We start from the raw sequence: 25,077 nt of genomic DNA on the forward strand, positions 1-25,077 counted from the left end.
TGGTTCACAGCGAAGTCATGCCATAAGGACAAACAGTCAACAAGGAGTTTTATTGTGAATGCTCAAATAGTGGTGCAACAGTGTTCAACATGACCAATGAAAAATTCGTGACAGTTGGATCACACATCATAACAATGTGTCAAGCTACATTGTGCTCATCGTCTCCAAGTTGCTGGCCAAAATGTGTGTGGCAATGCTACACCAGCCACTGTACAGCCCTATTTTGGCACCAGTGGACTTCTTTTTTTTGCCAAGGATTAAGAGAACACTGAAAGGAACTACGCAAAGAATGCTGAAAGTGGTAAAGGCAGCTTTGATGGCTGTGCTGAAGGAGATTCCCTTGATGACTTCTGGGCCGTCTTCAGTGATTGGGTAAGGGTTGCCAATGGTGCAGAGAAGAAAGGAGAGAATACTTAGAAAAATTCCGAAAATATTGTAAACTGCTATTAAATAAATGATTTAAAAAAAAATCCAGGATCTTTTGGGAAAAGTCCTGTACAATGCTAGCACTGGAGTGCCTCATTGAGGACAAGGAAGGAGCTTTCTTGTGCCTCATTGAGGACAAGGAAGGAGCTTTCTTGTGCCTCATTACAGGAAAATTTGATGTCTCTCTACTGCAATTCTTTCAAGGTATATGCCTTGGTACACAAGTCCTTCAAGAATCACTAGTAGTATTAGCACATTCCGAGAAAATTTCTCGCATCATGAATGCTTCAAGGACACAGAAAATCTGACTGCACTTAATTTCTCTGGGTCGTCACAGACTCCATCGCCATTCACTACATTCTCCGAGATTTTCATTTCTTGGACAGCAAAGAGTCACTGTTTTAGATTAAAGTGGAGGCCTGTAATCTGATCATACTTCAATGTGACTCAAGTGGCTTAAGCATTCTTCAACTGTCTTCAGATAGCAAAGCACCTGTCCATTTAAGGCATCGAAGCTGTTGTCCATCACAAGTTTGAAGGCAAATTTGTTCAGTCCATGGTGGTCGATGCAGAAATGTCATGTGACCCCCCCCCCTCCTCCTCTTTCACGAGGACCGCTTTAGAGGGTCAACAATAATCTATTGTTCGGCCAGCAATACATTATATGAGTGCTGGCTGATTAATGGATGATTCTGTCCCGATATGATGTTTTACCATGGGCTGTTTTGTCTGTCTTTTCTCCACACTGGATTTGGAAGCTTTGACATCTGGAAAAGAATGGTAATCACTCAATGCACTGTTCCTCGGTAATGCCTGATCCTACTGACAGTTTACAGTAATTACTTACCCTGCATTGTCCGTAATGGTAGCGAAATACTATTCCTTATGAATGACACTAAGCTACCTTTTCTAGACTGGTTTTGCTGTCCCTGTATAATACCTTTAGGGATGAGTTGGACTGCTCATAACAGTTTGTGGTCCAAAGTTCTCCTTGCCCACCTACAATGCTTATGATTTTCACTAGTATGTAGATTTCTGTTGTGCAGTTGACAATAGCTTCACGGTTCAAATGGGTATCTCGATTTCCCATTGAAACTCACCTTATTTATGATGGCACAATAGCAATGTCTTAAATGGCAAACACTTGCCCAGAGCAGTCATTGTTATGTGTGCTTGTTGTAACACCTTTGTCAGTATGGAGTCCTGATTTTCAACACTGATGGCTGCAAGAAGTCCCATCTGAGAATAACATTCCGTTAAAACCACGAATTTGGAGGGCAGTGTTCTGTCATTGAAGGCAATCTTGCAATATATGTTTGTCAGATAGCACAATTTTCATTTGCAGCTTTCAGCTCAATTGTTTTGGCATCACAGAACATAGTGTATTTTAGCTGACGATGACAACCATCTGACATTACAGTAACGGATGTCCCTGAGTTGACAAGCCTCCATACTGGTTGGCCATCAATGAGATTTCCTAACACTTTGTGGACTGTCACCCATGGAGTATTTACATCTGTAAAAGCCTCACCTCCATAGATTGTCACCTTGCTTAGTTTTCCTTTAGTCAACAGCTAGGCGACCAGATAGTACCTCAGTATGGTGACAGGGACGTGCTAGTGTGTGTTGGTTAGGGACATTGTTGAGGGTATGATGATGGCATTGTCCTACAGGTCAACAATAATCATCTTCAGTTGGCTGGTGAGAGTACAGCCATTGTGGTGGTTGACTTCCGGCAGTATGTTATCCCTCAAAAGCTCAGATTCTTTTTTTTGTGGAAGGTTCATTGTGTCCATGGCATACACAGTAGAACAGACTGGCATGTTGTTGTCTCTCCTGCAAATGTCTGTTCTTTTATAGGCTGTTATACTTATCATAGGAGTTGATTGCATCTGTATTGGAAGGATGCTTGGTTGTCATTTGATGGTAGCAGCGTTAAGTCGATTTTTTGGGGCGCATTGGAGAAATGGCAGACTTTCGCAAAATGCTGATATTTATTGGGTCAACATTCATGGCTGCTGTCTCTTGATTACACAGTCCAACAGTTCTGGTTGCCATAAATGCTGTATTTCATCTCTCACGACAAGGTATATGGAGGAGATGAGGTTGTGGTGGTCTTTCATAACTGCAGCTAGTGTCATTTTCTTCAATTTTTTTCTGTTGCGTTTCCTTGATGGAGTGGCACCATATGATAAATTACTCATGTTAGTGTGACATCCTTTGCCAGAAGAGCTTGGTACATGTCTTCCGCAGCTGCTTTCATGAAGCGTGAAATTTTGTCAGTTTCTGTAATATCTGACTTCACAATGTGGCATAGCCCCTAAACATTCTGTATGTAGGACTGTGTCATTTCTGCATACCATTGAGTCCTATTCTACAGTTGTTCTTCTGCTAAGCAGACTTACTGCTGATTGTCGCCAAATGTATTCCTCAGGTCTGCATGGAATCGATTCCTGCTAATAAACTTCTCCTTGTTCTCGAAACACTGCTGGGCCGTGCCATCGAAGTATGCATTTCTACATCTACATCACTACTCTGCAATTCACATTTAAGTGCTTGGCAGAGGATCATCGAACCACAATCATACTATCTCACTACCATTCCACTCCTGAACAGCGCACGGGAAAAACGGGCAGCTAAACCTTTCTGTTCGAGCTCTGATTTCTCTTATTTTATTTTGGTGATCATTCCTACCTATGTAGATTGGGCTCAATAAAATATTTTCGCATTCGGAAGAGAAAGTTGGTGACTGAAATTTCGTAAATAGATCTCGCCGCGACGAAAAACATCTTTGCTTTAATGACTTCCATCCCAACTCGTGTATCATATCTGCCACACTCTCTCCCCTATTACGTGATAACACAAAATGAGCTGCCCTTTTTTCGCACCCTTTCGATGTCCTCCGTCAATCCCACCTGGTAAAGATCCCACACTGCGCAGCATTATTCTAACAGAGGACAAACGAGTGTAGTGTAAGCTGTCTCTTTAGTGGACTTGTTGCATCTTCTAAGTGTCCTGCCAATGAAACGCAACCTTTGGCTCGCCTTCCCCACAATATTATCTATGTGGTCTTTCCAACTGAAGTTGTTCGTAATTTTAACACCCAGGTACTTAGTGGAATTGACAGCCTTCAGAATTGTACTATTTATCGAGTAATCGAATTCCAACGGATTTCTTTTGGAACTCATGTGGATCACCTCACACTTTTCGTTATTTAGCATCAACTGCCACCTGCCACAATATACAGCAATCTTTTCTAAATCGCTTTGCAACTGATACTGGTCTTCGGACGACCTTATTAGATGTAAATTACAGCATCATCTGCGAACAACCTAAGAGAACTGCTCAGATTGTCACCCAGGTCATATATATATAGATCAGGATCAGCAGAGGTCCCAGGACACTTCCCTGTGGAACACCTGATATCACTTCAGTTTTGCTCGATGATTTGCCGTCTATTACTACGAACTGCGACCTTCCTAACAGGAAATCATGAATCCAGTCGCACAACTAAGACGATACCCCACAGGCTCGCAGCTTAATTAGAAGTTGCTTGTGAGGAACGGTGTCAAAAGCTTTCCGGATATCCAGAAATACGGAATCAACCTGAGGTCCCCTGTCGATAGCGGCCATTACTTCGTGCGAATAAAGAGCTACCTGCATTGCACAAGAACGATGTTTTCTGAAACCATGCTGATTATGTATCAATAGATCGTTCCCTTCGAGGCGATTCATAATGTTTGAATACAGTATATGCTCCAAAACCCTACTGCAAACCAACATCAATGATATAGGTCTGAAGTTCGATGGATTACTCCTATTACCCTTCTTAAACACTGGTGCAACCTGCGCAATTTTCCAATCTGTAGGTACAGATCTATCGGTGAACGAGCAGTTGTATATGATTGCTAAGTAGGGAGCTATTGTATCAGCGTAATCTGAAAGGAACCTAATCGGTATACAATCTGGATCTGAAGACTTGCCCGTATCAAGCGATTTGAGTTGCTTCGCAACCCCTGAGGTATCTACTTCTAAGAAACTCATGCTAGCAGATGTTCGTGTTTCAAATTCTGGAATATTCCATTCGTCTTCCCTGGTGAAGGAATTTCGGAAAACTGCGTTCAATAACACTCCGCTTTAGCGGCACAGTCGTCGGTAACAGTACCATCGGTACTGCGCAGCAAAGGTATTGACTGCGTCTTGCCGCTTGTGTAATTTACATATGACCAGAATTTCTTCAGATTTTCTACCAAATTTTGAGACAATGTTTCGTTGTAACCTATTAAAGGCATCTCGCATTGAAGTCCGTGCCAAATTTCGCACGTCTGTAAATTTTAGCCAATCTTCGGGATTTTGCGTTCTTCTGAACTTCACATGTTTTCTCCGTTGCCTCTGCAACAGCGTTCGGACCTGTATTGTGTACCATGGAGGATCAGTTCCATCTCTTACCAATTTATGAGGTATGAATCTCTCTATTGCTGTTGCTACTATATCTTTGAATTTGAGCCACATCTCGTCTACATTTGCATAGTCAGTTCGGAAGGAATGGAGATTCTCTCTTAGAAAGGCTTCTAGTGACACTTTATCCACTTTTTTAAATAAAATTATTTTGCGTTTGTTTCTGGTGGATTTGGAAGAAACGGTATTGAGCCTAGCTACAACGACCTTGTGATCACTAATCCCTGTATCAGTCATGATGCTCTCTATTAGCTCTGGATTGTTTGTGGCTAAGAGGTCAAGTGTGTTTTCACAACCATTTACAATTCGCGTGGGTTTCGTGGTCTAACTGCTCGAAATAATTTTCGGAGAAAGCATTTAGGACAATCTCGGAAGATGTTTTCTGCCTACAACCGGTTTTGAACAAGTATTTTTACCAATATATCGAGGGAAGGTTTTTGTCAAACACATCATCATCCCACCTGTTGTATTTGGCAACTTGACTGAATCCTATATCATTTCATAGGGTTTATTATGAACACCAACACACAGCCAGAACAGAACTGACCTCCGGGACATACAGTGCAGCTATTTATACAAACTTCAATTATTCCAGAATGCTGATATTTACACAAACATCAAATATTTCAGAACGTACAGACATTACAAATATAGGGTATTTCAAGAACACTGCATACATGATAAACACCAAATAACAAAAAATTGCTGATAGTTGGATTTGAAATGATGACCCACATCATGCCAGCCAGTGATACTAACCACTAAGGTGCACTACATTTACAACAGCTCACAGGCAGTATCACTATGTATTACATCACCTTTTATTATTATTCATACTGACCATGCTGGACACACACCACGACGTCCTGCCAGCTGTATTACTCAGCAAGCTACAGTGATAATTTGGCTGTAGCAGGAACTAACACAGTCACATTCCAATCCAAGGATGCACACACTATTAACTTGCAGTGAACATAAGTGGTCGCGAAAAACATTTACGTAAGATGCCTTGACAGTAAGTCTTGACAGACTGTCATTAATTTTACCGACAGTGATAACAAGAAAAATGTGAAGCAAACAATGTTAAATCAGTGCTTTGCAGATTACAGTAGGAGGGACATGATGCTGACTGATATTGTTACATTTTCAGTTTCCCTTGTCCATCAAAATATCTCTCTTCCAATACTCATCACACACATTTTTGTCACAATAGATGGTCTTTGAAATATTCCAGTGTCATAATAGTGTAATACCACAACAGAGGCAGGGTAACATGTAATATAGTAGCAATGTTTCTGGCTAGTATACTGGCATCCAGAGTTCAGTTCCCAGCAACCACATAAAGTTTTTTTCTGTTGGGAATTCAGCCATTCAGCCTTGCGAGGATAACTGAAAAGCTACTTGAATGGAAAACCAATGAATTTGAGGCCCAAATCACCAAAGTAGAGTTACACAAGACAAGATGGCCAAAGGTGATTATTTATTAGCAGAAAAGAATCAACAGAGCGGAGCTGCATTCAAGTATCTACCCCAAAACAGAACAAGTAAACTGAAAAGAATAAATATTTCATTAACATTATAGATAATATATCATTTGACAGTGATTTTTGCAATATTATGAACAATAAAATGAAAATCACCTTTGTAAAATCTTCAAAATTTATGCCATGCAGAAATGGGCTTAGCACCCAGCAAATAAACTTTGAGAAAAAACTGTCCCATCTGTGGGATTTTAGTTTAAAAGATGCCTGAATAAACAAATAATTATTTTTTTTTATATTCACTGTATTGTAAATAAATTCTGAAAAGCAACAGTGTCTGACAAGCACTGTCAAACAACGATGTCAGACAGAATTTCATTGTGGTGAATGCAGAGTTTAATTTTGCAGTCATTTCTCTACTATGACTATACCAGGAAAACGCCTGACTATAATGTAGAAAAGAGGAAAAAAATAAATAAATAAATTTAAAAACGTGGAGACAAGGGGAGCAAAATTTTTACATAATTAAGGAGCACTAACCTCCTTCTCCTTATTCCACTGACAAAATCTTGGAAGAAAATGGTTCCCTACCTAGTGCTGCAACAAAATCTTGAATTAAATCCTAACAACTGGTCTGGAATCTTGCCGCAGAATGGGATCTGTGGCAGTAATACGTCTAGCATATTGCACCCTAACTCAAACAAATAATAGCTTTTGCTGCTAAAAAAACAAACATAGTTTGATACTTTGCTTAGTGCAAGAATTTTGACGTAACACTACCTCAGTGCCTTGTGTGTCAATTTAGCTACTTTTATATTCAAGAAGCTTTTGAATTGCTCTCAGAAGACTGAGTGGACCCCTGCGCAAATCTTTGCGCCAAGGAAAAATCTGAAGTACACAGGAGGATTCAAACCCAGGACCATGGTATTATAAAGCAGAACTACTACTCCCTAGACAATGCATTCAATTGGTATTCAGCCCTATTTATTAACTTCTACAGTTATGACATAAGATTTCAAACACTGTGTGCCAAGTTAAAAAGTGTGTAATGACTACTGGAGGAGAGACACTTTGATGGACAGGGAAACAGAGAACATAATAATATTGGTTGGCATAGATTCTAACAAAGATTCGGCAATATCATCTGTGATTGAAACCACAGACAATGAATTAACAGGCACCATTGAAGAAAATAGTTACGTCAACGTAGTTGGAGGCACGAACAATGGCGGTCAAGTTTAGGCTTATTCTGTGTAACTATGTTATGCATACTCCAACAGCCAATATGTATTCAGTAGTGTTCTGAGCTCTCTGCTCTGAATGCCATAGCTAATGCAATCATAGTGAGATGTTTAGTGAATTTATATTTCATCTGTTGCTTCGAGTTGTCATTGCTGATGGTGGTGGTAAGTGATAAATACTGCATAAGCAAGCAAGAGATAATTTGCAGGATATACAATTCCTTCAACAGGAAAAAATGCACATATGCATACTGCAACTGTCGCTTGCAATCTTAAACAACGCCATTCCCCTCTGTGCCCCAACATGAGCGAACCGCTATAGCTCGTGGATTGGACTATAGTGGAGGTAGACTTACAGAAACTGACTGAAGCATTTTGACCAGATCATGTGAGAAATAATGTATATTTTTTGTCTATTCTGTTCTAAATGGTCACACCATTCAGCAATTTTAATAATGCTTAAAATGTGATTCTGCTCTCCTTGTTGCGAATGGAGTGTACATTATTGCTACCTCCCCTTCTTGCTTCTCGGGCATAAATATGACAGTGCTGCCATCATGTCAAATGACCAGTTTGTTCTGCTGGGTAATAACTATAAATTAATTGGGTTCCCTTAAACTGTCCTGTATCGTATGTACAAACAGCAAACAAAAATGATTTACTGGACTAAATACAGTAAATAATTTTGCAAAACTCAACTGAAACAAAAATTAAGAAATTCAGAATAAGGTATTACAAAAGACACAGTGTAAACATACACAGCACAGCCAGTTTAATATCTATTAACATTGTGGAGTACACTGCCTATGATACATTCCAAAATAGTAGATAACTTTAGAAAGAAATAGGTCTCTTCGATTATTTACTCTTGATATAAAATCCATAACACTGTAAGCAAACAATGTATCAATATGTAAATTCACTTGAAAAGCTACAAGATTACAAGGAGACTAAATGGCTGACAAGAACTTATATTCTGGAGGCAAATTTTTCTGTTAAGTTGACATACGCACAGAAAAATAAAAAAAAAAAAAAACTAACTCAGCTTTTAGAACTTTAGTTTCTTTCTGAGTGGAAGGTAACAGTTCTGAAAGTTAGGATAGCTTCTTTTTATCCTTCATTGTGTGTATCTACACTACATACAAACTCCCTTCATGGAGGTAACGACAGCCATTAGATCTCCTTTTAATTTTAAGTAAATCATGTACTATAAAATCCAGTGACTTGAGATAGAATAACACACATTTATAACATATTTTATTGATGTTCATTCTATATACCTATATTCAAAATATTTATTCTTTGATTAGGTTGCACATAACCTAAATTCTTTGAGGTAAATGTATTTATATGATAATTTTGGTAACCTTGTATGATTTGTGGACAGGAAGGAATTTTCTTTTGTAGTTCTGGAAGTTGTTATATTTCATTGGAAAATGGTAAATACAAAGTATTAAACACGGTTCAAATGGCTCTGAGCATTACGGGACTTCACTTCTGAGATCATCAGTCCCCTAGAACTTAGAACTACTTAAACCTAACTAACCTAAGGACATCACACACATCCATGCCCAAGGCAGGATTCGAACCTGTGACCATAGCGGTTGCGCGGTTCCAGACTGCAGCGCCTAGAACCGCTCAGCCACCCCGGCCCCAAGTATTAAAACTTGATGCTACATTTCTATAACATTATTAGACAAATGTGAAATTATAACAGCACTGTCATGAAACTACAAACTATGAAGGTGATTTATATGAAAGAGGTACTTACCTTCAACTTGTGACAGTTGATATGGTTCTGATTAAAGATTTTTATTTCATTTGCAAGAAATGCCACATGTATATTTAAAAAGAGTTCAAATGAGCAAATAGGCAAAATATGGAAAAGGGCCTTTAAGCTGAAAAAAGGGGCCACTTCAGCCTTAGCAAAAAATATTTTATAAACAAGTCAAAACTTTCTTGTGCACTTATAGGAAAATGTAATAAGAAAACAGATGTACAGCTTTATGACATGGGTAGCCACAGCCATGGAAATTCATAATAAATTGAACTTGAATAAGACTGCAAAACCAGATGTGATGAATTATTCAAAACAGATTTCACAGCATTAAAGCAGTATCTTCAAGTGGTTAGTAGTGTCACATAGTTTAACCATACGGAGCTGCTCTTGAGTGGCAGAACATGGAACAAGTAGCAGTTTTCAGTAAAGTAGAAAACTCATTACACAACAGATTAAACACAGTTAAAGAGACTTGTGCTCCATTTTCTCACAACATGGTTACGTACACTTACCTCCCTTGATTTCTAGGCACCTCATACAAGAATTCTGTTTTGTTTAGTATTGTCTTCTCTTGTAGCAAAGTGTGATTAAACAAATTTGACAATAGAAATATTATGATTTATTATCATATATGATTATTCAATATCAAACATAATGGACAATGTATAGAAAACTGTATATATTTATTGATATACTCTTCTCTCAAATATACAAATATAGAAACCACAGATTTTAACATTTAATGTGATATTATTCCAATAAAGCAAGTCAAGATTAAAAATTACTCTGATTATGCAAAAAACATTTGCACCATACAGTATTACAAATTTCTCAACCATTAAGGACATTTCATGTAGGCCACATCCATTAGAACTGCTGAAAATATACATCAACCAATCACCATTATGTCAGTCGTATGGTTTTCAATTACTACGAGTATTAACAAATACAGCATCTTCAACTGCATATAACAGACTTATTATCATTATTAGAATCTTTATAATTAAGAAACTTAAAAAGGCACGTAACAAAAATATATGAAAAATATATTCTGAGCCTCTGAAATGTGATGATTATGTTGGTAACTATTTGCACTTGTGGAAGGCACAATTATTTTATATGGTGTCATATCAACCTTAAATCATTACACAATCTAAAACATCCAAGAGATATTCCTGAGAACACACCTGCATCCCTTAAGATATATTGACATTTGTGCAACGTGTAATAATTAAAAACTGTAAATGTTGCAGGAATATCTCACAATTCAATTAATGTACTCTGATGTTAAATCTAAAGATATGGGGCAAGAATATGACAATTTACTTCCAGCTACTGACATAAAATATCTGTGTCTGAAACTAGCATAGAAACAGCACAGTTTAAACCTCTTGATTGTATTATTTTATTCTGGAGGCTCTACATTACAATATATGGCTTTCCTTTTATCCACTGAGAAACTATATACAATATATTTCACAATATAGAAAGTATGCATTAAATTATTTCAATAAATGCTGCTTATTTATGAGAAATGTCAAGTAAAAGGAAAGAAAATGGCCCTGATTTGGTTTTTTACATATTTTGACATTATAAACAAATACTGTAAAATGTTAAAAATAAATATTTTAAATAAAATATATTTAATAATACTGACATTTTTCAACATGTAGTAGGAAAATCCCAACAGATCAGTTGTACTGCAACAGCCTTTTCACAAAGTCAGTGTCACATGGAATGTGGCCAGATATTATGTACAGTGATGGTTACCTCACCCTTAGAAAAGATTACAAGCAAACCACTAATGATATCCAGTTATAGTTATATGCTATCCACAGGTTTTCTGCTTCAGGCAGCAGCAGAGAAACGACTATTTATTGACTGCTGGTTCTATAAATAATCTGTTCATGGCACATATTGAGGTGAAAAGAAAAGTGCAACAAATAAAAAAAAATGTTGTGCCTCAATCTTTACTCTGTAAGTAATATATGAAGAGGATGACACAAGAAGCTCTTACCTAACAAAAGCATACTTAGTGTTACTGCATGTTATATGTTTGGAGAAAGACAAATCAATTTATATACTCAATATTGTATAGTAGTGGTACACATGGAAGTTTGGTGCATTCAAAAATATGATAAATGATGTGTCACACTTAATGCTAACCACATTGAGGTTAGCACTTTCTTCTGCCGACCCCTTCATATATAATTGTGTAACCAATTTACATGTGTACAGTGACTTTATTTTCACAAACAGCATTTTTGTTGTTGACCCATCTGGACCATACATCGCTCTTCAGTTATTAATGACCAGCTGATAGTGTCACTTTGATATAGGGCAATAATCCAAGCAGTACTTTGCAAAATGTCATTTTGTGTAAAATAATAGGTGATCAGTATTTTAATTTTAACAATTATATAACTCATGTTCCACATAATCTCAAATGTCCAACATTACTAAAATGTACACAAGCTCGCAGTTGAATTTCACTATTTGTGACTTACAAGATGCTCAAAGGTGTGAGCAAACATGTCGCAAACACGTCAAAGTAAAAGCATGCACACAAACTAAGTAGTCAGATAGTTATAAGGTATAGTACATACACGTTTTTTTTTTTATATAACACTTGATACCATAAACTCCACTAGATGCCAAAAATTATCTGGATGACTTAGTCACAGGAAATCTATGAGAAACTTTAGATCAGTGACTGATATAGGTTAAATGTTGTAGCATAGTCGAACATTATCTGCAATGGTAACAGCAGCAGGCAGTTTTCCGAAGACTGTTTCATTTTGAATCTGATAGCAATATAAAAGCAGATGGCACCCTCCAGTTCCCAAGTGCCCAACATAGTATGATTATAATGAACAAAAGGTTTGTGTAATATCAGAGCAATTTATGCCGTAGAAATATCGTATGAGAACAGCATGAACATCTGGCAGAAATCCCGATTATTCAACAAGTCACTAGATGATCAGAAAAGCCCAAAAGAATTATGTTACGATTCTTAATAATCATACTGAGAGGGTTTTTTATGGTTACAAAAATATGAGAGTTCCTTGGAAAATCTGGAGATTTCAGTATTGAATTGGCTTCTCAAGTATGTAATTCTTTTTGAAAAAGAAAGTGAAAGTAAAGTCAAATACACAACAACATGAGTGCTCAGCATCAAAATACATTGCTATAAATTGATTACCATTGAGTAGCATCTGTAAGAAAAAGTTGTAGTTAAAAATAACAAGTATTTCATACAAATGTATTTTTTTTCTCACTTATATCATATTTTGTATTCATGATATGCTTTTCACACAAGGGGTATGTCCTGATGTACTCGTACACTATTACATAATCCACATTAATTCCAAAAAGTGAGCAGTGTAGTAGACAACAAATAAGTAGTAGTCACAGCAAATTATAAGCTACAAATCTTATAATCACAAACGTATGAACAGCTCAAAATAATGACAAGTTATAATAAGAGTGTTGTTAGACACAAGGCAGTCATATCTTAACCAAATACTTTAGAGACAGAGTCAAGAAGCTTTTCATAACTATTGCTTTCTATCACACATCTGACTTACAATGTTCGCGAAACACAAATATTTTTAAACAAGAATAATCAAGAAGCAGTTAATGGCTGGGTATTTTGATAGAAAGTTGCTTTAGATATTTTCTAATCACAGATGGTACATTCTTCAAACTTCAAAATAAAATTATACTGATATGAAGTGGTATACTGAGCTGTTAGAAAGGTAACGGCAACAAGACAGTTAAATAATAACATACTACAAATTATATACTTCTTGTGTCTGGAGAGTGTAGTATAATAATGTAAATGGAAACTGAATACACACAATTATATACATGCTACAGAGAACTCTGGATTTCAACAATGAATGCCAATACAATGCTTCACAATATTAAGGTGTTTAACCTGCTTTCCATGTTGTGCAGTCTATGTACTTCCAGAGAATGCACCTTCACAGTGTATCTTATTGACCTAACTGCATTTGGTTAAATGTAACTATTAATTAAAATATATTACATAATTCACAACTATAAAAGAAACGATATACTAAACAAGTCTATGAACTGGCACAACAGTAAAAATGGAAATACCCTTGTAGCTTCACAGTAAGATTTAGTATTTGGCTACACTATTTACAATAACAAATCCACATTCAGATACAATGATTATGTTTTTGTCACCATATAGAGCATTGAATTTAGGAAATAAAAGGCCACAAACACACACATAAACAACCAAATAGTATAAAAATAATATTTAAAACTTACTGCTGTAACTGAAAAAAAATATGTACAATAATGAAACAAGGATAAATAAAGCCCTAACCATGGTGCTGTATTTGTACTATAAACAAACTTAGCTGTGAACCATTCACCAAAAAATCAATAAAATACACCAATATTGTGCATCAACATCTAATGCAGAAAAAATGAACTTTCATAAGTACATATGTAAATGATCAGAAAATAGAATTTATTAATGTTCAGTGATAAGGAGCTTTGTGCAACATGTTTGGGAACAGCAGATAAGCTGGAGACTATTGCTGCATCTCACACTGGCTCATTAATATCTTCTACTTTTCCCCTCACATTTAGCCGACAGTGGAGTGCTTATTATGATTTTTCAGAAATAAACAGGTAATTTGTCACAGTTCTAGTCCACTTGTTCATACACAGCCTGTAGTCAAGCAATCAAAGTATATCATATGCTAATCAAAGAGACTACTTTCTTACAATTTCTTGGTGAGACAGCTACACATTATTAGTGTTTTCCAAAACTATGGCAAACATTGGCCTGTTCAGGAACAAGTCCACTTCATAAAATGACTTATCAAACAAATTTACAGCAGACAAGTCTTTCAAGATACATAGGAACAATGAAAATACTACAACCCCAGATCAACAGTTAAGGCTGTCTGTAGGGTTTCTACAAGTGTATCTCTCACAAACAATGCCGCTGTCAGGTACTACATCTGCCAATACATAGCTGACCAAATGATAAACTTTATTTTGAGATGTCTGTGAAACTCACAAGCAAGAATCTAAATGAATTAACTATATTTCAAACATTGTTAATAAGTAAAATCAGCAGAGCAGAACTGTTTTGTTAAAAACACTGGATGAAATCAAAGTTAACAAAAGTTAGACTCTGTAATTAACAAACTTCCACACATAGTATTTAAGTTAAAGTTCCAAGTATTTCCTGTGACAAGATGAAAAAGGTTCTTAACCCTTTGTCTGCCATTTCAACTAGGCCACATCAAACAGATGCAGGAGACATTCTTCAGCCTCTGGCAGTCTTGGTAGATTTGGAAATTAATCCTCCTGGGGCCACTTAGTTTTTACTGTCGAACTTGCTGGTAGTGTGAAAGAAGCACGTATTTATATATTTCACTCCTTTTTAACCTCAGAACATTAGGTATAAGTAACAGAAAATTTCGGTCACATGCAACAAGTGCAGTGTCATTGTATGGCCACCTGTGTGTGACCATCATCATGACAGGCACATACTGTCTAATACTTTTGAAAATCTGAATCTGATTTGTCATCAGGAATAGCCAATAATGCCTGGTGAAAGGTTGACTGAAGAGATCATGCAAAGGATTTTAAAAGCTCGTAATTATGAGCAACATATTGTTTCTGATGAGTCCCTGCAATTCAGGAGAGCAAGCAAATAATGAGATGGACAACATAGCTGCAGTAAATCAGCAAACAGAAGCAGAGGAAAAGAATGAACTGGTAAAGCATAAAGTAGAAGAAAAAAGAAGATACCCATGCAACTGGAAATGTGAAATGGATCAAATGCTGAAGACATCAGAAATCATTTGCTTTCACAGGCAAATCTGGTTTGCAAAAAGTTGTTTCAAAAACCAGTTCATCATCTGATGCCCTTTCCCTGTTTGTGGGCAATGAAGTTTTAAACATATCCATGCTTAAAACTATCAGATATATGGAGGATCTAGTTACACTTAGCAGCAGACTGTCACACCAGTCAGTAAATGGATCATAACATGTAGAGATGAGAGAAGGAGGTTTTCGGATTACTTATGTAGATGGGCTTTAACAAATGTTTAAGCCTTGCAGATAGAGGCATCATGTCACACATTGCACAGCCTCTACCGCCAGCCGTTTGAGTCCTCCCTCGGGCATGGGTGTGTGTTGTTCTTACCATAAGTTAGTTTAAGTAGTGTATAAGTCTAGGCGCCAATGACTTTAGCAGTTTGGTCCCTTAGGAATTCACACACATTTGAACATGTTTTGAAATGTTGCAATATTGGGGTTCCATTGGCTAACGAAATCAATTAACCACAATACACTGTCCAACATTCTGTTGCACCTGATTCACTTGGTAGATAATGAAAACAAATGCCTGATGACAGTTTGGGGAAAGTAAATCCACTTAGAGATGTACCGCATGAGAAGTTTCAGAAAGTATTTTAACACAAGGAGAAAACTTTGTTGGTGATGAACACTTGTTCCTTGGAGAGACAGACTAGTAGTCTGTCAATAAATTCCCAACAAAGCTAAAATGGGATAAAACTTTGCAAACTTAATTCTTCAAAAAATAGTAAAATTTGCTGCAGCTACTCTGAGATGAACAACAAGACACAGGATTTTGCAAGGACATTACCTGAATATCAGCCACAAATATTTGTAAATGAGGGACATAAATTATTCTTGGGAAACTTCTACTGAAGTTACAAACTGGAAACTGTCCTGCTTACAATGAAAAACACAGGTTGGTGCTGCAGTATGACCATACTATTCGATCATTCCACATTATTAAAAGCTAAAGAAATTAGATAAGGAGGTGTGACTGCAGAAGATGATAAAAATGGTATCATGGTAATGGAATGGAGTACTTTTTACGCGAGACATGCTCCTTTCAGCAAAACCTGCCCCACTGACAACAGGCAATGCAGATGTCAAAAACCAACCATCTGTGAGTAAGAAACCTACAAGAGGATCGTAAAGCTACCTGCCATATGTGACTACAACAGTAAAATATTACTGAAACCTCCAATCAAGCACTCTGAGAGACTCCTGTGAAATAGTTCTCAAAGTCAGAGACAGAATGCCTACTTGAAATGCATGTTGTAAATACTCTCATAGTGTATAAGGTCGCCAAAGCAAGCATGCAAAAAATCATGCTCACAAGAAAGAGCAGCTAAATTTAAATGCTACAAGAGTGAATAACATTACACAGTACAATGACAGCTCATTATCAATACAGTGTACGTGTTAAGTTTCTATGAAGTCTTTGCCTCATGTTATATATATCATTCCATATCCCTGAAAGTTCCACTTCTTGATGGCATCTACAGAACACTGCTTTGGAAAACAAGACCACCTCCATAGCCAAATAGTTAATGCCTTTGCCTTTGGTGTGGGAAGACCAGGATTCAATTCCCAATATCTACTCAGATTTTTTATGATGTAGGGAGGTATGGAAATGGAGTTCACTCAGCCCTTGTGAGGTAAAATGAGGAGCTGCTTGAACAGAGTGGCATCATATTTATCTACTGGCAATAACAGCTGAAGGGATTGGCAATATGCTGATCACATGTCCCACGATAGGTGGTGATGCATACTGCCTTGAAGCTAGCAGTTGGCCATTCAGAAAAGGCCGAAGGTCTCATCTTGAGTGGCGTTTACTTGGAAAAAATCATCAGCAATTTTTTTGTCCCCAGGAATCTCAGTCTTTCAGATGTAAGTAATATAGTAACAAATGTCTTATTTGCGAAGTATGCATGTGGTAATTATGGCAATTTCACTTTCTGTTGTGGATTGGAGGCTGGAATGGCTCAGAGTAAAGTCCCAAAGGCTCATTCCAAAATGTAAAACTATACTTGGCATTGGCCCCAATGTGAATGATATCCTCTAAAAACAAAAATGTCACCCACATCTGTCTGGTATAGCATAGTAGGAAACTACTGGTGTTAATCATATACAAAAGCTGTGGTACCCAACACCTAATGAGTGATATGGCAGTCAATGGGTAAATAATTACGTGTAACAATTTATTAATACAAGGTATCTTGTCATAATGAAAGTGATGGAAGAAAGCATTTATAGCAAAAGAGTTTACTGTCAATATTAACAAACTAGATTATGGTAGACTAACAAACAACACATTTTAAAGTTTTGCCCAAGGAAACATTAATTTGCTAACACCAATAAAAACTAATGGCAAATGACTTTCTGAAACCTATGAGCACCCTTAAATACAATGCAATATACAATAAAGCATGTGTAGTAAACAGAAATGACAACAATTGTCAGCTGCCATTAGCATTATATGTCATTTACCAGCAGTATCATTATTAACAGCTGTTCCAGGAATAAAAAATAAAATATCATCATTATAAACATTATCATGTAAAACACACTATTAACAAGTATTTGAATGTTTTTAAATGCCGTCTTCTTTCTTAATAGCTATCTGGATTTAGTTTCATAATTCTGCAAGACAAGTTTGTTAGAAAAATACAGACACTAATTTAAAAATCATTTTTCCAGAAAATTTGGTCACCATTTTTATGCTGATATGAAATAATTCTTTTGTAAGAACAACGCCACAATAAAAATAGGATAGTATAGTTAACATTCCTTTCCTTGTAACGCACAACAAGAGCTGCATAGTCTGACATATTTAAAATTTTTCAATTTGTATACACAACAAATGTTAGTTAAGACAAAAAGACAATGACGACAGAGCACTACTCCACAGAATACAAAGAATCAAATCTGTATATAAAACAAAAAATATGTTGCTCCAGGCATGTCATATCCTCACAAATAATTAAAAAGAAATTAACAGATTTCACTTTGCCAAATACAAGCCATTGTGGAGAGTCTAATAGTGAGTATTTGGAATCATGTGCCTTTTGGAAATCCATTTACTATCAAAAGCATGACAATATTAGATATCTTTACTTGGTGCTGTCATCTCACAACTGCACGACGAGCATGAGTAACAGTATGAAAGCAGAATATAATGAATGTGTGAGTTATGTGCTTTTTTCCTAAGGCAATGAAACATGTAGAAGCAGTAAACACACACTTACAGATGATGAAATGCAGACATGCATATACAATCCTGTTGTAGAGTTTCAGTTATCATCTTCTAAGTACTGATCTGCTATGTGATGCAGTATTGACTCAAGTGCTGTCGACGAGGAGCTGCCAAACACTTGACGCCACATAAATTCATTTAGAAGTATTGCTCCAGCTTTCTTTGGCAAATCTCTTACTTCTTCACAGACAGCTACTAAGGCCTGCCAGATTGTCTCTATCAGGAAAAGAAATAATTTATTATGACACTGCCATACATTTACACTTACAAACATATGAACTTATGTACACTAATAGGCTTTAAAAATTCAATATTAATATAATCCTACAATGTGACTGCAAATGCTGATACAACAAACCCAAAGAAATATACATAGTAGCATCTGTCTTTGTGGCAGTAGTGCCTGATAACAATTTAGAGGGGGGGGGGGGGGTATACTGCTGTAAAAATAATTACCTACAGACAAAAAAATGCAGAATGCTGTAACGACATACAAAACTATTACCCCATTCTGCAACAATAAATAAAAATTTGATGTTAGGTGCAGACTTAACACAAAGCTGCTTACAAACATAATGCATCACTAAAATTGCTCGTAATTATCAGACAATTTCTATCCCAACGACTTTCATAAAACAAAATTTGAAAATAATATGCCTGTGATCCTAGCCTGTACTTTCAGGCGAATTTTCACATATCTGTCCCACTAAACATGACAACGAAATCCTGTGATTTTTCTGCTTTTTCAATATATTTGAACAGTACTGTAACTCATTAAACACAATGAGACGCCTATTATGTTTCATTTTATTTTGCTCAACATTACATTTTGGTCTTATTTAACACTAGCAGCATGCCACAGTGTTACTCGGGATTAAATAGCTATTCCTAAAAAAATGTTAACGCCAAGATACAATTCATGCTTATTCACTACCTCAGAAGTTCTCTCTTGAAGGTAATGAGACGCGAGTCACTAACAGCCCAGCAAACCAGTGACAGCAGGGGGGAAGGGGGGTAGGGGGAGAGTGAGTGAGAGTGGGGCGGGAGGAGGAGGGAGGAGGATGGGGGGGGGGGGGGGGGGGCAAGCAAATTTTGCGAAGATGGGAGAAGCTGACAATACGGATCACCCGCAACTCATTCATTTACTTAAAGAAAACATTTTTATGTGACCGAGTAGTGAATTACAAAATGTGCCAAAAAAGAGACTAAATAGATGCAACATGCCTAACACAGAAAAAAATCACAGCTGCCTTGGTACGCATGCAGAGCCAGAAATCTACTGTAATACGATGATCATCCTCCAGAAACAGTGATATTTTTTAGAATAAAAAGGAAGTCTAGGGGTTAATTCAGAGTATACACTAGCTCCAGTCCAAAGTTCATCCAAATTCATCCAGCAGCTTCAGCGTGAAGGAGTAACAAACATACTGCCTCAATGAAGAGAGAAAATAAGTGATTTCTAATTTAGTGTTTCGCTAAATACTAAGATTGAGAAGTCTTTTCTGAAATGAGTTTTTCTATTTTTGGCTAAATTTTTGAATCACTATACTGAAAGGAGAATGTACATCATTCTTTAAGGTAACTGGAAAGCTATTTGGGACAAGTTTCTACTTCTTAGACCACAACAACATTTATCCATTTCCAAACAATACTGAACAAGTAAATACTCAAGCTTATGTGTCAAAACTGGTGGGTATCCAATAGCTTTTTAGAGGAATGGGGAGATTCCATATAACCTTTGACTGCAATGCCTGGCACATTTGTTATTTTTGCTTTAAAATTCCATACTTTAAATTTTCTAACCTGAAATATGCGAAATATAAATAACAACAACACTGATTGTAAAGTAAATAATGGAGAAATTTTTTCTGATTTTATTTCTTAGACAGAAACAGGTTTTGTACAGGGTACAAAATTATGCACAATTTAACTTTTAAAAATGGTGGCTAGTTCTTACGGTCATGGAGAGAAGACAAAAGTGCAACTTTATAATCATGAAATATTGTCATACAAACAAATTAATGACAGACTTACTTAATTTAGAGGCTGAAATAGGATTTCAAATATATACCACAATGTGTTGTACATTGCAGTGACTGTAAGGCAAAAAAATAAATAAATAAAATAAAATAAAATAAATAAAAAAAATATGGTGGGGAGGGGGGTTCATTCACAAGTAATCACAGCGCTAGCATGATGAGCTGCCAGCTCAACAATGATTTCTGTACAACTGTTTCTACCAATTAGCAGCAGCACTTAACTTGTGAGAAAAACTGGGCAATGAAATTTGGAATGGGAATAAAATATTGACACATTACCAAAGAGTGATACACCCCGGCATTTTTCCAATACATGAGCCTGTTTCCTAACAAACTATGGTGTGATTCCACAATTTAAGATTAATTTGAATAACAAAACAATTTAGGACATTTTAGAACCACAATGCAAGGTGAATGTTTGTATGACCGACAAGAATTTGAAGGAGGACCTTTGGCTGACTGTCCTTACCTTAACCCACATGACCATCAAGCTGTAGCACAAAAGGGTATGGCGTCAATTCCTACAAGTGATAAAATGTGTGAATGAAAAAATACCTTGAAGAGAGAGGACACACTGAACTTGTCTGTGGGCAACACATACCATACCCTTGATTTACTCCACTTTAAAACTGCTAACAACAAATGGTCTCATTTTGTTAGCATCATGGTCAGTAAATAGCTTCATTTTTGTTAGCATGTAAAATAATGAGGAGTGTGACACCAGTTTCCAATCATCTACAAATGATTTTTATATCTCCATGGCATATTCCTTATTTGCAGCAATACTGATCTCTAGACTATAACCAGATATAATAGTAGCTAAAACAATTCAGGAATAGCATTAACCCATCCACAAAGAAACCAAAGAAAATTTTTTCTCTAATACGTATTCATCTACAGTAGTAGAAGGAAGTACATTTAGCACCATTAGTATATCTGTAATGTGAAGAAAGCAAGGATACAAAAAATGTACAACCATGCCGTGACTGTACAACAATAGTGGTAACATGTTCCAATCTACTTTAATGTTTCTATTAACCACGCTTGAAGAAGTCACTATTAAGAAAATAATTCCACAATAACGAAGAACAACTTTCTGCAAGTATTAAAACAGACTACATAAACAAAAATAAATGTGCTTAAAGCTTTTTTTTTCTATCAGTCTACCAAGCAGCAGCATAGAAATGGACAAGTCTGAATTCCTGTAGGACAATTACACATAAGGAGTCCACAGGAAAAACCAGCACATATAAGCATCCAGTCACTATACCTTATGTCATTAGTCAGTGTGATAAAGTTTGTTTGCACAGAGACTCTTTTAACATTCTATCAAAATTCAACTGATTACTGGCCCACTATTACACTTTGAATTGCTGTGTTCACTACTGTACTGTTATTGCTAACTTTGGTTTTTCATCCTGGTTGTGAATTAGTCAACAAGCTGTTCAGTTAATTTTCTGTACATAATGCCACTTCAATCTGGCCTTGTGCTTCATCCAGATAACATAATGCCTGATAAATCAGTTACTTCCTGCATAAGATAATTTTGATGCAGTTAATGAATAACATTAATCTAGATACAAATGATCTTGTTTGGCGACATTAATGTCATTCTTCACGTCTGAAGACAGTTTGTAACTTGACTGTAAATGGTAATTTTAAGAATGAGGTGACAACTATTGTGCCAAATCAGAATTTTTCAAAAATATTTAAAAGGTGTAAATCATTTTCTTCTTACAATAATATGGTAATTTATAATGAGTACGAAGTAACAACACAGCAGGCTGGACAAATGGATGCCAGCAATCCAAGAATGCAACTTCGAAATTGAGTACATAGGAGGAAGTGGAAACAATACCAGATATTCTATCTAAAATGACATTAGGGGAAGGCAATGAATGTGCAAAGAAAACCACAAGAAAGGAAGATGGGATGAAACAAAAGGAACATTTGTTGTGAGCAAAATGAAGAAGAATCTTCACAGCCAGTAAAGAGAAAATGAATGAATATTGTTAGTAAAGTGAAAATATAGAAGTGCAGGTGAAGAGAAGATGAAATCATACTATCTGCTGTGCAATGAAATTTTATACAGACAAGTCTGTATGGAGTTAGAAGATTAGGAGTTGCACTTGTATTCTAGAAATAAGGTTTACACACCTAAGTATCTCCCATTTCAGAGCACAAATGTGTATAGGACATCAATAAGAACAGGCTGCATTTTCAACTACATGGTGTATATCAAGTGAGAAAGATAATTGCTGTGTGTGAATTGTGTCAGAAAATTAAGATAACAATCACAAAACATAGAGGCTATTCTGCTGATGCCGCTGTTGTTATGATGATGGCTAAAGCAAGGTAACAAAATTCCAGCTCCACACTATGTTCAGTACTGTTAAGTACCAAGGTGAAATCTGTTAGTAATAATGTATATGATACTGTCCACAAATATACAAATACCAGCAACCTTTTAGTGTTATCAGCTGACATACAGACACACAACACTAAATGAACTGAGCACAGAGGACATACAAGTAAAAAGTGAAAGGCAGGGAGAGGAGGAGGAGGAGGAGGAGGAGGGGGCAGCCAGAGAGAGTGATACCACCCAAGACAAGACTATAAGTTAAAAACAGGAGGCAGAACAAGAATAATGAGACACCCTAAGTAAATTTAACAGCATTTCACCACATTATTAATCTCCGTGAAATGAAGATATTTCATTCAAGAATCAAATGCTGTATTTACAGGGTATGACATTTAAGTACATATCTGACAGCAAAGGTTACGAGAAAATCAAAGCAATAAACACAATTCAACATCTAACTTATGGCATGCCTTTCTACATTTAAAAAGATATGTTTATAAAAAGTAGAAATAAAATAAACTATGTGATCAGATGTATCTGGACACCCTCAGAAACGTACGTTTTTCATATTAGGTGCATTGTGCTGTCACCTGCTGCCAGGTACTCCATATCAGTGACCTCGATAGTGATTACACATCTTGAGAGAGCAAACTGGGGTGCCCTGTGGAACTCACGGAATTAGAATGTGCTCAGGTGATAGGGTGTCACTTGTGTCGTAAGTCTGTACACGAGATTTCCACACTCCTAAACATCCCTAGGTAAACTGTATCTGATGTGATAGTGAAGTGGAAACGTGACGGGACACATACTGCACAAAAGTGTACAGGCCAACCACATTCTATGACAGTTAGACGGGAGTTGAGAAAACTTTGGTTTTATGGTAAAGTGGCTGCTCATAAACCACACTTCATGCCGGTAAATGGCCAACCACACTTCGCTTGGTATAAGGAGCATAAACACTGGATGATTGAACAGCGGAAAAACGCTGTGTGGAGTGACGAATCACAGTACACAAGGTGGCGAACGGGTGGCAGGGTGTGAGAATGGTGAATGCCCGGTGGACATCATCTGCCAGCGCGTGTAGCGCCAAAAGTAAAATTTGGAGGCGGTGGTAATATGGTGTGGTCGTGTTTTTCATGGAGGAGACTTGCACTCCTTGTGGTTTTGCATGGCACTATCACAGCAGAGGCCTACAGTGATGTTTCAAGCACCTTCTTGCTTCCCAATGTCAGAGAGCAATTCGTGGATGGCGATTGCATCTTTCAACATGATCGCGCAGCTGTTCATAATGCATGGCCTGTGGCAGAGGGGTTACACAACAATAACATCCCTGTAATGGACTGGCCTGCACAGAATCCTGACGTGAATCCTATAGAACACCTTTGGGATATTTTGGAATGCTGACCTCATGCCAGGCCTCACCGACCAACATTGATACCTCTCCTCAGTGCAGCACTCTGTGAAGAATGGACTGTCATTCCCCAAGAAACCCTCCGACACCTGACTGAATGTATGCCTGTGAGAGTGGAAGCTGTCATTAAGGCTTGGTGGGCCAACACAATACTGAATTCCAGCATTACCGATGGAGGGCACCACAAACTTGTAAGTCATTTTCAGCTAATTGCCCAGCTACTTTTGATCACATAGTGTATCCATAGTGCATCAGGATGGCTGGCCAGTACTTACATTCAGGAGAAAAAAATTCCAGTATGGCCAATAGTTTCTTCTTCAGGCAAGAAAGGGTGTTGGTTGGGGAATATTAGAAAGGAGGGGAAGGTCATCTCACCCCTTGTTGAGAAGGGTCCACCTGTTATGAGGATGAGACTACTCTTCTCCAATTTACCCCTACTTCCTTCCTGATGAAAAAAATTGTAAGTTTTCAAACTAGAATAGTTTCAGCTGCTACTGTGTATACCCACTGACACAACTGAATAATGTATCTCCCGAAAATAAATACTGACCAACCATTCTGTGTCTCTGTAATTTTATAATTTACTCAAGTACATTTTTCCTTTGATATAGCTATCTATAAAGTGTCCACTCCTTTAGTACTGTCTCTACGAATCTTGCCATCACAGGAAGGTTTCGATTTTTAATCAAGCACAGCTGCCTCACACTCCTTACATTTGATTGTGAATTGCTGCAGATAAGGCATAGGAAATCACTTTCACTGGAGACGAA

The 25,077-nt window shown here is 36.9% G+C and overlaps 1 protein-coding gene across 4 annotated transcripts in view; it reads right to left on the bottom strand.

Annotated features, from left to right (window-relative positions):
• Positions 1-25,077, bottom strand: part of LOC126345148 (uncharacterized) — a 105,291-nt gene that overhangs the window by 66,206 nt on the left and 14,008 nt on the right. For 3 of the 4 annotated variants that reach the window (XR_007565163.1, XM_050002080.1, XM_050002081.1), the window contains exon 6: positions 18,488-18,711. Coding sequence is in view for 3 of the 4 variants with exons in the window: in XM_050002080.1 (XP_049858037.1) it covers positions 18,533-18,711 (179 nt within the window). In the remaining variant the exon portion in view is untranslated. Of the gene's footprint in view, positions 1-10,050; positions 18,712-25,077 lie in introns of those variants that run through there. The other variant, XM_050002078.1, reaches the window with a different exon arrangement.

Source organism: Schistocerca gregaria, chromosome 1 (assembly GCF_023897955.1).
Source record: "Schistocerca gregaria isolate iqSchGreg1 chromosome 1, iqSchGreg1.2, whole genome shotgun sequence".
Taxonomy (NCBI): Eukaryota; Metazoa; Arthropoda; class Insecta; order Orthoptera; family Acrididae; genus Schistocerca; species Schistocerca gregaria.